Genomic DNA, 13,922 nt, shown 5'->3' with positions numbered 1-13,922 from the left:
GCAGCATATGCTATTCTGTTTAATGGAGAAATTAGATGTAGGTGACCCACCTAAATGCAGCTATATCATTTTGGACAACCTGGAAACAACTGTTCAAAATAATTAAGCTTAAAATAATGCCACATGGAAAAATATGTGAGGGTTAAAAAGCTGGAGGTTAGGTATATAATCAAATTCAATTGAGTGAATCTCTGCAGAGGTAGAATAGAGACAGAATTTCCCTGTGAGTAAAGAACACTCAGATAGGAGGCTCTCACTATGTAATCTATGATTACAAAGTTAAGACAAGTATAACTGAATTGTCTTGCTTCAGAGGAGACAAATGGTAGGGACAGCCTGGAGCATTGTGTAGAGAACGGTATTGAAGCCACCAGAAAGTACATGGAGATGGATTGGGCTTCGAAGAAAGTAGAGAGTCCCTTTGAAACTGCTCCATGCACTAGATGCACCCCTTGGTTTGCTGCCTTGCAAGACTCTTGGCTACAAGGTTTATTTCAGGTCTACTTTTTTCTTTCCTAGCAACACCTATATTACTCAATTCTACTTTCTGATTTCAAGTAACCTAACATTTGACCAGAGCAGAGCTACAGAGTAAACAAACTTCCTAGCATAAATCAGGTACTCTTATCATCCCTTGTCTCCCATAAGCATTTGCTCTTATCAAAACATTTGTTTTTCCATGGCTTCACTTTGCTTGTGGGCTGAAGCAGAGTTATCACCTATCACTGGTCAGTCTTCTATCTAATCTCAGCTCTGGACTTGAGGGCTATACTGCCTCCTTTGCTTCTCTCTGTGGATTCACTGCTCTCTGTCTTGGGTCCTCCCCAGGGCTGCTGACAAATGTGCCCTACTCTTTGAAGCACTCTGATCTATTCTGTGCCCCAGGACCGAGGTCACAGTTTCACTTTAGTGAAAGATGCTGCTGCATTCACGTTGTGAATGTAGCACAACACTTTTCTTTGTCCAACACTTGGGAAGTTTGCCTGCATTGGCATTTTACAAATTGTCCATTCACTTCTTAATAGTAATCTTTTTTTCAACATTAAAAACGTAAATTACCAAAGACAGTAATTTTTAAAATAAAATTAACTTTATTTTAACTTTTATGAAGGTACTATATGCTCACTTTTTAACTTTGGAGGTGGAAAATCTGAAAGAAAAGGAAAGAAATCATTTGCAGTTCCTCCATCTAAAGCCAACAGCTCTGTAAACTATTTAAATATTTTAGTTTATTTCCTTTCATTTATTCAACAAGAAAACTCTCAAAAATGCTCATAATAAGCTTTTTCAAACTGAACTTTATGGATAACTGTTTTTATGTTGTCCCCCCCTTAAAAATCTTCGAAAATGACAGCCAACTCATTATTTCATACTGTAACAGGTAAAAAGAGGAAAGGGAACTAATAGTTTGTTCTTTTTTAATATTTCTTTTTATAATCTTAATTTGATAATTAGATTATTTCATGTTTTTAAGTTTTCATTTAAATTCAAGTTAGTTAACATACAGTATAATATTAGTTACAAGGGTATGATACAGTGATTCAACACTTCCATATAACACCCTGTGCTCATCACAAGTGCACTCCTTAATCCCATCACTTCTTTTACCCATCTCACCACCCACCTCCCTCTGGTAACCATCAGTTTGTTCTCTATAGTTAAGAGTCTGCTTCTCGGTTTGTCTCTGTCTCTCCTTTTTTCCCCCTTTTTCCTTTTGTTTTGTCTCTTCAGTTTCATATATGAGTGAAATCATATGGTATTTGTCTTTCTCTGACTGATTTTGCTTAGCATAATACTCTAGCTCCATCCATGTCATTATAAATGGCAAGATTTCATTCTTTTTATGGCTGAGTAATATTCCATTGTATATATACTACATTTTCTTTATTCAGCCATCTATCAACAGACACTGGAGCTGTTTCCATAATTTGGCTATTTTATATAATGCTGCTATAAACATCAAATTAGTGTTTTTGTATTCTTTGGGTAAATATTTACTAGTCCAGTTGATGGATCATAAGGTAGTTCTACTTCTAACTTTTCAAGGAACTTCCAAACTGTTTTCCACAATGGCTATACCAACTTGCATTCCCACCAACAGTGTAAGAGGATTTCTCTTTCTCCACATCTTCGTCAACCCCTGTTACTTCTTGTATTATTGATTTTAGCCATTCTGACACATGTGAAGTGATATCTCATTGTAGTTTTGATTTGCTTTTCCCTGATGATGAGTGATGCTGAACATTCTTTCATGTGTCTGTTGGCCATCTGTATGTCTTCTTTGGAGAAATGTCTATTCATGTCTTCTGCCTGTTTTTTAGTCAATTTTTTTGGCCAGTCTGTATGGCTGTATGCTGGGCACTAAGTGGATGTTCTCATTTATTTTCACACACACAAAATAAACTTTAAAAAGTATTACCATTTCTATTTTATAGAGGCTATAAATCAGAAAGACATAAATAACAAGTCCAAAATCACAAAATTAGAAAATGGCACTGTGATTTAAGCTCAGGTTTACCTGACACCAGAGTTACTACTCTGTGATACAACTGTAGCATTGTTGTTCAGGGCACATTTTTATATTTTTGACATCTATTTGAATAACACATACCAAGTACCTTAGAAACATTATATTTCTACACTTTGCACTTCAAAGTTAAGTCTCTAAATCCCTAAGTGATAGGATAAAAAATAAGCAATGAAAGGAGCCGTATCATTTGGAATGGAACATATAAGAGTAGTTTTAGCAACAGGGAAATCAAAGGGGAGATTAGTGCCTGTTGCAAGTGGGCATTAGCTATGGGCACAGAAAGACACAGCAAGGCAAGGGAAATTTTGACCAGTTCCAGTTATACCACTCTTCTCAAAAACTGGGGATTATAGAGAAAAGATCATTATAAACCAAAACACAGCATCTGTTAGTCTGCGTTTGTCATAATTTTGCCTTCAACCCAGCTGAACATAGATCCATGTAATCCTACAACCCAGTGGAAGAACTAGGAACACTTTTTTCATATGTACCTCTGGTAACTCTCATATATGGATCTCTTTACCTTACACACACACACACACACACACACACACACACACACACACTTTTTTTAACCGTTATACTCTATACAAAGCTAAATCCTTAGCCATAGAATACACTCAGTAAATAATAATATAATCCTTATTATTTTGTAACTACTTTGTAGAGCAATACAATATAATAAAAAGAGCTTAAAATTTAAGATAAAGTAATTGGGATTCCAATCCCAATTCTACTGCTCTGTAGCTGTATAATCCCCCCAAACTTACATGCCTTCTCTATTACTCTGTTTTCTCAAACTGTAATGGGAAGAAAATAATAATAATATCAAAAGAATAGTGACTACTATGTAGGAAAACAGATACGAAACAATTGTAAACTCAACAGTGCTATATCAAGGCTGGTTTTGAGTTATAATTTGAAAAGCTAAAATATGTTATAAAACTTTGTTTATGCTATAGTTTTCTGACATTATTTCATACTTCTTTACTTGGTTTTTCCATATATCATTAATCTTGCCATTTATTGTATTCAAATACGCTCACCTTTTTACAGCCTCTGTCATTTTTTTTCATCTATTTTCAAATCCAGTGCTTCTTCTGAAGACCTTTGTAGCTGTGGGATGGTTTTTCTGACATATTTTGAATCTTCTGAATCTTGAAATACTCTTTCTGAGAAGGGAGGTATCAGCTTACGTAGGTTTTTAAGTCATAGTAAAACTTCCATTTCTGCTCATTTTCTTCCTTTGTCCATCCTTGAAAGTGATTTATGTTTTTGAAGATTCTTGCTACTGCTACAAACAGATGTATAAAGTAGCCTTAAACATTTAGTGTGGACAACGTAGTTTTCATTCCTCTGCTCTCTTTTACACTTAGCCTATTTGATGACTCCGTTTTCTTTATAAGCACATTCATTTTGAAGTTATGAGAAAGCATTAAGAGGGTACGTTTTGACTCTTCTCCCATTTTTAAGTCTTACAATATATAAACCTATGTCTGATGTTCAACTAGTCTAAAGCATTACAATCAAAAAAACAAACGGTGGCCTTTGTCTACAGTTTAGAAATGAAAATAATTGGATGGAGAAAGCTTTTTAGGCCATCTGCTTTCATTGGAGTTCTGAGTACATTAAATATTTTTGAGGCCTTCCCTTAAATAATTAGTCATGGTAACAAAAGGCTAAGTAACCTAAGGCTAATAGAGTTGATTTTTGTTCTGCACTAATGTGGATAGCAACTAAAGTCTGAGCTATACATATACTCTAAAAACTAAATTAAAAAGTAAAATTTAAAGATACATAGAAAGGTGGGCAACTGGACTCCAGTTTTGGTAGGACAATTTAATTGTCATTAAATGATAAAAGATCTTGGATGTTATATAAACTTCCCATTTTACAGATGAGAAGAAAATAAGGCACTGAGGGACAAGTGGCTTGCATTTAGCAGGTGGCAGTATTTGACCCTAAGTTATTATCTGATTCCTTATGATATGAAAACATAACTCTTTGCATGATGTAGGAATAGAACTGTATAAGTAAATCAACCAGCCCCCTCACACATGAGCTCTTTTGTAAGCCAAGAGGAAACAGAATCTTCACCCTAATAAACATACCAGAATTTGTTTAAAAATAAAGAAAACAGAGACACAATGTAATCTTCCTTTGTTAAACTGCTGAATACAGATATAGAAAACCAGATCCTCAAAGGTGTGTAGTTATAAGTGTAAAAGTGTTGTCTAAAAATAGATTCTTATTAGTTGACTGGAAAAATCTGTTCAATACAAATTTTTAGATACTATGATGGGTACTGCTAAATTGCCCTCTAAAAAAAAGCACTATCAATTTGTTCTCCTACCAATTAGTGAGAGTTTCCTTATAATCACAGATACTTGACATTATTAAAACTTTTTAGTAGTTTTTGTAATGTAATGCCTCCTCAAATGTGACATATCATTTTAATTTGTGTCTCACTGATTACTGAATTTTAACATCTTATGTTTTTGGCCATTTGTGTTTCTTCAGCTATGAATTACTTGTATATATACATTGCCCATTTTTTTCTTTTACTTTCTTTTTCTTATTGCTTAGATTTTGCTCCTTATTCTGTTATGCACAGTACAAATATTTTCTCCTGGTTTGTCATCTTTTTGTTCTTTGTTTGTGTGTGGTTTCTGTTGCCACAAAACATTCTAGCCTTGGTATAGTCAGTTGTGCTCATCTTCTTTTAGGATTTTGGCAGTATGTGTTATAAAGTTAGTGCTTTTATCAGTTAGGATCTTATCAGGCAAGGGAAATCACTGATAACTGGAATAGGGAAAGTTAATTATTAACCATACCAGGGGATCAGATAACAAGAGATTGGCTTGTAAGATGTAAAGGACCGCTGAAGAATATAGGAATAAGCTATAAACCCCTAGCGCTCAGATTGAGCATCCCCTAAGACCTCCCCACTCCATCCCACCTTCTCCCACCCCCAGGGCTCAGAATCCAGATCATGTTAGAAAGCCTTTATTCCCTGGATGGTGGAGAAGGCAGCCATGGTGTCCTGCTTGGGCAATTTGCTGGAAATCTATACTCCAAATTCACCTTCTAGCGTGCATGGGGAGGTATTTTGCCCAAGGGAATAGGCTATGAAACTCCCTTGCAGTAAGCTAGGAGTGGCTGCTGGCCACTGGGTGCTGCTGGCTGCCATGCACTATAGAAGCCCAGCACTGGAGAAGATACCTGGATGCTGAAGAAACCCAAGTGTGCTATAGGATCCTGCTGGGAGGAGCCCCAGAAATCAGGAAGGAGAGTATCTTCCTTGCAATATCTCTTCAGCACTCTCTACTGACAAAATTTAATATGATGCCAGCTGGCAAAAGAGAAATATTTAAAGGCTTAGCTTAATTTTCTGCAGAGCAACAATGAAATGTGGATTTGGAACCAAGGGGTAAAAAATTAACAACTAGCACAGCATTTTACTAGACCTGAGTTATATTTCTGTGCATGATTTGAGACAACCTTAAATGATGTTTTCTATAAAGATAAAATAAAATGGGAAACAAGGGGCCATCAATAAAGAAATGATTGAATAAACTATGGTACTACGATACTATAGATTACTGTATAACAATAATGAGATGTGTATCTAGATATATGTGCTACTATTATAAGATCTCAAAATCATATTGTCAAATGAAGATTAACATAAAATTTTAACTATAAAATACTAGGTATTACATTTGTACATACACACATATCATATATTCAGAAGTAGAAACCCCCCTAAGATTATTTTATTAGACTTTTTATAATTAACATCCACTTGCAAACCAACTCTAAAGCACCTCATATAATAACTGTGTTAGAAATATCTTTATGCAGTTTTTTTTTAGCTAACCTCTTATTTATAGGTATCACAGAAATAGGGATACCTGGGTGGCTCAGTCGGTGAGCATCCGACTTTGGCTCAGGTCACAATTGCACAGTTTGTGGGTTCGAGCCCCGCATCGGGATCTGTGCTGACACCTTGGAGCCTTGAGCCTACTTGGGATTCTGTGTCTCCCTCTCTCTCTCTACCCCTCCCCTGCTTGCACTCTCTCTCTCAAAAATAAATAAACATTAAAAGAAAAAAAGATGTCACAGAAATAAAGTCTATCTCAGGTCAAATTGACTCAAATTTCAAATTAGTAAAATTCTTAGAACTTGTAACTTCATGTAATAAAAATCTGTGTGTGGGTGTGTTTCTTTTAGGCAGATGTTGAAAAAATTATTGCAGTTGCCTGGTACATCTTTCAGCCCCTTCTGTTTGGACTGATTGGAGCAGAAGTATCTATTGCATCTCTCAGACCAGAAACTGTAGGTAAGAATTTCAAAGTAGTACTTTTGTTACAATCAACTTTTATATTCAGTGGAATACCTTTATTAGGTAAATTTATTGTCACAATTATATAAAAAGTTAATAATGATCTAAGTCTCTTCCAGGAGTTGGCTAGAAAGTAATCTTTGTCAATCTAAGGCATAAATTTTATACCTTTAATATTATTCTTTGTAAAGAAAAGTAACACTGCTAACTACTATCTAGAAAATGCAGGTCTTAAAAGTTTTTTCTAAGGATAAAAATGTTCAGTTAGACTTGTTCTTATCAAGGGCCAGAATTGCAAAGATAACTACTCAGTTCTATAATATACACCCATGGAACAGAAATGTCCATTCGAGCATTCATTCATTTATTTATTCATATATTCGAAAGCCATCATATTAAAACTTTTTATTCATAACACCACATTTAAAAATTTATTGGTGCACATGTACACACTATTTCTTCTTTCTGCTCATTCCATATTCTTTCATCTTTACTAGGAATCCCATGTCCCTGCTACTTTCTTCTGGATCTCACACATCGATTCTTCCCCTTTTCTCATATATCTTCAAATATCCATGTCACAGTTCTTTCCTCTTCAGAATTTAAATGAACTCTAATCTCTCCTATCTCAGTGTCTTTCCATTCCAATACATACTACAACATGGATGAACCCAGAGGACAAATACTGTATGATTCCACCTGTATGAGGCATCCGCAGTAGTCAGACTACAGAAACAGAAAGTAGACTGGTGCCAAGGACTTGGGGGAGGGAGAAATGAAGTGTTAAATAGGTCAATTTGCAAGATGAAAAAATTCTGAAGATTTGTTGCACAAAAATGTGAATGTTTAACTTAATGCTACTTACCAAATGGTTACGATGCGGGGGCTCTTGGGTGGTTCCGTCAGTTAAGCATCCGACTTCAGCTCAGGTCTTGAGTTCGAGCCCCACTTCCAACTCTGTGCTGACAGCTCAGAGCCTGGAGCCTGCTTCAGATTCTGTGTCTCCCTCTCTCTGCCCCTCCCCCTCTCGCACTCTCTTACTCTCTCAAAAATAAACATTAAAAAAAAATCTTAATAAAAAAATGGTTATGATGGCAAATTTGTTACGTGCATTTTACCACAATTTATATTTGTATATAAATATGTAAATACATAAAATTTCCTTTCTTCATTTCACTTCCCCCCCCATCTACCATGCTTCTTCTTTATTCCTCTTTTCAAACTTTTCCAAAGAGGCAACTGTATCTTCTTTTTCCATTTCACCTCTCACTCTGTTCTTCAAAACATCTCTGCCCAGCTTTCACCCATCGTACAACCATCCCTGCTCTCACCAAGGTTATATTGCTAAATATACTGAATACTTATCAGTCTTTTTTTTTTTTTACGTGATCGTTCAGCAGCATTTGATGCTATTGACCTCTTTAAAATACATTTTACATTGAATTCTGAAACTTCATATTTTTCAATGCCCTTTGAGTCCTCACTTACACTGTATATGGCTTAAATTCTACTCTTCATCCAAGTTCTTCCAAAGCATTCTGTGCTTCTCACTCTATGTCATTTTTCTGGGCTCATCTATATTCAGTAGCTGTGATTACAAACTATATAATTCCAAAATTTTTATCTCTATATCAGTGTATCTAATTGCTGATTGGAGATCACCACTTGTAAATCTCACAAAACTTCCAAGTCAATATGTTCAAAACTTCTAAATCATCTTTTCCCCAAACCTTCAATGTTTCCTCCTGGAAATGAACCAAATCATCCCTTTGGTTTCTTGTACTTCAGGCAACAAGTACTTTTGAACCCTACCAACCTGATTTGCAACAAATGATGATAAGAGCAATGTCCTTCTATAAAGAGCCACAACACTTTTTTGTAAAGAAGCCATATTGCAGATTCACAGTAGATCCTCCAGCGATGTCTATGTGGTGTTTTACTAACCTTTGAACTTGAGAAAGTCATTGATCCTTTCTAAACTTCATTTTTTTTTCAACTGTAAAATAAGAAACATTTCCCCACAGGTTGTAAGGATTAAGTAATGAGTGCACTTAAAGCTGAATGCAGAACCTAGCACACAGTAAACACTCAACAAATGTTACTTTTTAGAAAATCACCCTCTTAGCAGTCACCTTAGCTCAGGTTAGCACCTTTCTCAGGTTCAGTAGCCTGTAGCAGCCCTAGTCACAGTTCTTCTTTTGCAAATCAGGATGAACTTATCTCTGAGCAAAGGATTCTAAAGGACTGAATGAAGTATCTGTGCACGTTAACCAGGGCTAATGGGCAGTCAGTGTATACACCAATATGGTGAAACAGATGTAGACTGCCAATGTCTATTCTGATAGGTCAGTGCCCAGCCAGCTCTGTTCTGATTGGCTAATTGCTTCCATACTGGCTGATAAGTATCTTTAATGTCACCTCTGGTTTATACTCTGTAAATAGTTCTCAACCATTTTGATGAAGACATTAATGTTTTCCTCCTCTATGACCTCTTGCCAGTATGTTTATATTGCCCTTACCTTATAGCATATTAATTAGCTGTTTATGCTTCTGTTCTCCTCTGACTTTGAATATCGTAGAGGCAAAGTCTGCACATTATGCATTTTTGTATACACAATACGTAATCCAAATCCTGTCATGCATAGTTATCATTTAATGAATTCTTGTTGAATAAACACATGGAAGAAAGTGTGGTTCTTGCTATACAGCTTAAAAGAAATAACATTCAAATCTCCTTTGTAATAGATATCAAATCTCTCTCTCTTTTTTTTTTTTTTTTTTTTTTGCTATGGAGAATTTGTGCTCAACCTTTCTCTTTCTTTTATTAATTTTTTTTAATTTATTTATTTTTTAATTTACATCCAAGTTAGTTAGCATATAGTGCAATAGGGGCACTATATGATTTCAGGAGTAGATACCAGTGATTCATCCCCTATGTATAACACCCAATGCTCATCCCAACAAGTGTCTTCCTTAATGCCCCTTACCCATTTAGCCCATCCCTCCACCCACAACCCCTCCAGCAACCCTCGGTTTGTTCTCTGTATTTAAGAGTCTCTTAGGTTTTGTCCCCCTCCTGGTTTTTATATTATTTTTGCTTCCCTTCCCTTATGTTCATCTGTTTTGTATCTTAAATTCCTCATATGAATGAAGTCATATGATACTTGTCTTTCTCTGACTGACTAATTTTGTTTAGCATAATACCCTCTAGTTCATCCATATATCAAATATATTTAATTAATTTCTGGTTTAATCTAGGAAAAATAACTTCTTTCAAACATGTGGTTTGATCCTTAATGTTGATGTTTTGATAAATTATGCCTAATCATCTTTGTCTTTTTAATTTTTTAATATATTTAGACAATTACAGTTGATAGTATTTTGAATCAATAACCATGAGTTTCATTTTCTCCCTCAGTATTTCATTACATCTAAAAATTAAGTATTTCTTACAGGCCTTTGTATTGCCATCCTCGGCACTGCAGTATTGATACGAGTTTTGACTACATTTCTGATGGTGTGTTTTGCTGGTTTTAACATAAAGGAAAAGATATTTATTTCTTTTGCATGGCTTCCGAAGGCCACAGTCCAGGTAATAATGGATAGGATGGCTTAGCATCTTAACTCCTATTTATATATGGTATCTTGAACTTTTGAATAAGAGGGCTAATTCAAATTTGGTGAAAAAATGTAATTGAAGACTGATTTATAAAAAGGGTTTATACTAATCTACTGTTTAAAAGTTTTATTTTGAGTATATTGATTTCCTAAATATGATGGCTCATTTAAATTTATCTAGATCACCAGATTTACTTAAATCAACTAAAAATCCAATATATCCCTACACTAAGCAGAAAGTAGTAGTCACAGGAAGAAAGTGTTTGAATTTTTATCAGTCAGAGTTCTCTAAATCACCCAGAAAGATAGTTGTCAATCTTTTGACAACTTTGCATTTCAATATCTTCCAAGAAGAGAGTGAAACAGAAATAGCATGGCCCATCTTAGTATTTGGAAATACTTCAGTGTCCATATGACTAATGATCAGTTATGCTTGACCACAGTCTTTATATATAAAGGAGAAAGATTTATTAAAAATAATTAAGAAAATGCTTTATTGCCTTCCTAGATTATTGGTTGATATTAAAATTTTCAAACTAGCCGAACCTCCTGTCAAATGTATCAATCACATGACCCCAAAACTGTGCACTCTCATGAGCAAGGCATGAATATAGGTGCTTGAAATTACTGACCACGTATTTGATAGAATTTACTTACTAATTAAATTACAACTGTGTAGATTATTATTTGTTGTAAATGTAATATATTTCTGATTATGTTCCATATTTTCAAACTAAACATAGCACACAAGATTTAACTGTCTCTTCTCTGATTATTTTGCAGTTATTTAAATATGCACATTTCTGTTTCATGAAATGAAAATCAGATGTTCTTAATTTAGGAAGCTTTTGGGGATATGTATGCTCTATAACTATGCCAGATTTTGTGTGGCTGTGAGCTTCGGCATTATTCCAGAGGAGTTTTCATTTCCATCAGACTTTCAAAGACGTCTGAGACATAATGGATAAGAATACTGTGTTGTTAATAGTACAGTAAGTGAAATAGTTTCTCCCTCAGAGTGTCTTCAGCTTCCTCACTACCTTTGGTAACTTTAGTGGGTAAATATCAAATAATCACTCTAGTAGCTTTGGTATGAAAGATTTGTTTCTAAACATTAACATTTGGAAAATGACACTTTCCTGCTTTCAAAGCCAATTTTAAAATAAGGAAACATTATCCAGAACCTGTTGAATAATGTATGTTCTGTGAAGTACGTATTGTGTAAAAAATTTTTTCTCCTCTTGCCACTGCACAAGAAACAAAACTGTCTTGTATGTTTTTTCTACATTAGTGTTTTTCAAACTTTTTTGCTCATGTATACTATAAGAAATATATTTTAAATCACAACTCAGCATATGTACAAGCCCCAAAACACACATGCATACTCACACACACAACAGAAAATTGAAAACTACACATCGTAGTATGTGCAAATCTTCTCAGGAATTCTTGAAATGTTGTATTAGTTATGGTACAAGGTAAACTGCAATAACCAAGAACCTTCAAATAAATTATCTGGGCATTCCAGAGCTGGCAGGGTGGCTACTACCCTCAGCGTGTGCCTTCCATCCGTGAGTCCACCTAGAGAGCAGTCTACTAATAGCATTTATCACTTCTGCTTGCCTCTGAGTGGCCAGAACTTAGAAACATAGCTTCATCTAGTTGTAAAAAAGGCTGAAAAAAGTCTATTTGTACGGTAATTGACCAGCTGAAACTCAAGAGTTTCATTATATAAGGATAAAGGGGCATTCAGATATTTGCGGGCAATTAGTAGTCTCTGCCATGTGTCTTATGCACACTGATATTTTCTCTTCTATTTGATTATCCTCCAGGCTAACATTGTTGTGTTCTGTGGAATAAGGGAATAACCAGATTGTTTAATATATTATTTTGCCATGTGCACTGATAATACTGCATTTTGCCTGTGAAAAAGGAAACAAAAATTGTGTAAGGCTTTTAAAAAGCCAAATCTTAAATAAGATATTATACCAACTCCCAAGGCAAAAATTAACTAAATACTGACTAACATTAATTTCAAGTTTTGAAGGTGCCTAACATTTTCAAGTTTCATGATGTTTAATAATTAGGCTCTAAAGCAAAACATATTCTTTTGTTTGTTGTTTAAAATTTTTTATATAATTTATTGTCAAATTGGCTAACATACAGTGTATACAGTGTGCTCTTGGTTTTGGGGGTAGATTCCGTGATTCATCGCTTACATACAATATGGGCTTTTATTATTATTGTTGTTATTTAAAACTTCACCATCTTCCAGTATCACTGCATTTTTTCATCTTGCTTTTTTTAATTCAGAATTCTAAAGATAAAAGAATGAGATGACCAGTAACATTCAGCTTTACTCAGGAGGAAGTTAGTATATAAGATCATGTTATAGTTAATTAATATTGTGAGTCTGCATTTGCCTTTTGTTTTGAAATATATTTGCCTGATACTTTTTGTAACCCTACCTTATACAAATAGGTACGTATGAATCACTATTCTTTCCCCAAGCAAGGACAGGAAGAGTTTTCAGACAAAACTAACTGCAGTATGCTTTGAAGGAAGACTAAGAACTTTCTTAGTTGAGCAAGAGAATAAGCCATTTGTTTTTGCAAATGAGAAAATAATTCACCTTTTTTCTGTGTGCTTGTCTTATGTTTACAATGTTACCTTTAAACTTGTATAGGCTGCCATAGGATCTGTGGCTTTGGACACAGCAAGATCACATGGAGAGAAACAATTGGAAGAATATGGAATGGATGTGTTGACAGTGGCATTTTTGTCCATCCTCATCACAGCCCCAATTGGCAGTCTGCTCATTGGTTTGCTGGGCCCCAGGCTTCTCCAGAAAGCTGAACATCAAAAGAAAAATGAAGAAGTTCAGGAAGAGACTTCTGTACAAGTTTAGAGGTGAAGAGAGAGAATGCTGAATATAATGATTAGAAAGCTGCTACCAGAAGCTAATTTTATCAACTACCAGAGGCTACTTTATCTAGATGGATATTGAGATATGTAATGTTTAAACCTTAAATGTAATAGAAACAAAAGTGTGGCTATTTCTTTAAAGAGCATTTTCAGCCATTATCCTTTCCATTTGTATGGTAATATTCTACAACTCCAACCTGATTTCTCGACCTTTTTTTTTTTTTTAAAATAAGTCTTCATCATATATCTTAATTTGTTTAGGGACATATACACTAAAATGTACTACCACAATTTAAGATTAACACGGAAAACATCAAGTGCAGTATCCTATTCTATTAGCCAACAGCTTGTTCTAACTTACTGTAACTGTCATAATTTCATGATTCATAGTCACCTAACCTTTCATGCCTTGACATATTTTTGGCTCCTCTTTTCTTTTTTATTTTTAAATACCATAATGCAATCCCCCATTAATTTCTACCCCCACTTTATGCAATTCCCCAT

General features: G+C 34.8%; 1 protein-coding gene across 5 annotated transcripts in view; it reads left to right on the top strand.

Annotated features, from left to right (window-relative positions):
- SLC9B2 (solute carrier family 9 member B2) overlaps positions 1 to 13,439 on the top strand; it is a 36,023-nt gene extending 22,584 nt beyond the window's left edge. For 3 of the 5 annotated variants that reach the window (XM_047092198.1, XM_047092199.1, XM_047092197.1), the window contains 3 exons: positions 6,764 to 6,872; positions 10,331 to 10,467; positions 13,180 to 13,439. In XM_047092198.1, the coding sequence (XP_046948154.1) occupies positions 6,764 to 6,872; positions 10,331 to 10,467; positions 13,180 to 13,401 (468 nt within the window). In that variant the 3' untranslated portion in view covers positions 13,402 to 13,439. The remainder of the gene's footprint in view (positions 1 to 6,763; positions 6,873 to 10,330; positions 10,468 to 13,179) is intronic. The other 2 variants (XM_047092202.1, XM_047092201.1) reach the window with 1 other exon arrangement.
- The last annotated feature ends 483 nt before the right edge of the window (positions 13,440 to 13,922 follow it).

The sequence above is a fragment of the Lynx rufus genome, unplaced genomic scaffold (assembly GCF_022079265.1).
Source record: "Lynx rufus isolate CCGP_SWC_20201006 ecotype Redwood Valley unplaced genomic scaffold, mLynRuf1.p SCAF_3, whole genome shotgun sequence".
NCBI classification, from domain to species: Eukaryota; Metazoa; Chordata; class Mammalia; order Carnivora; family Felidae; genus Lynx; species Lynx rufus.
Note: the sequence above shows the minus strand (reverse complement) of the source record. Positions and strands in the feature narration are given on the sequence as shown.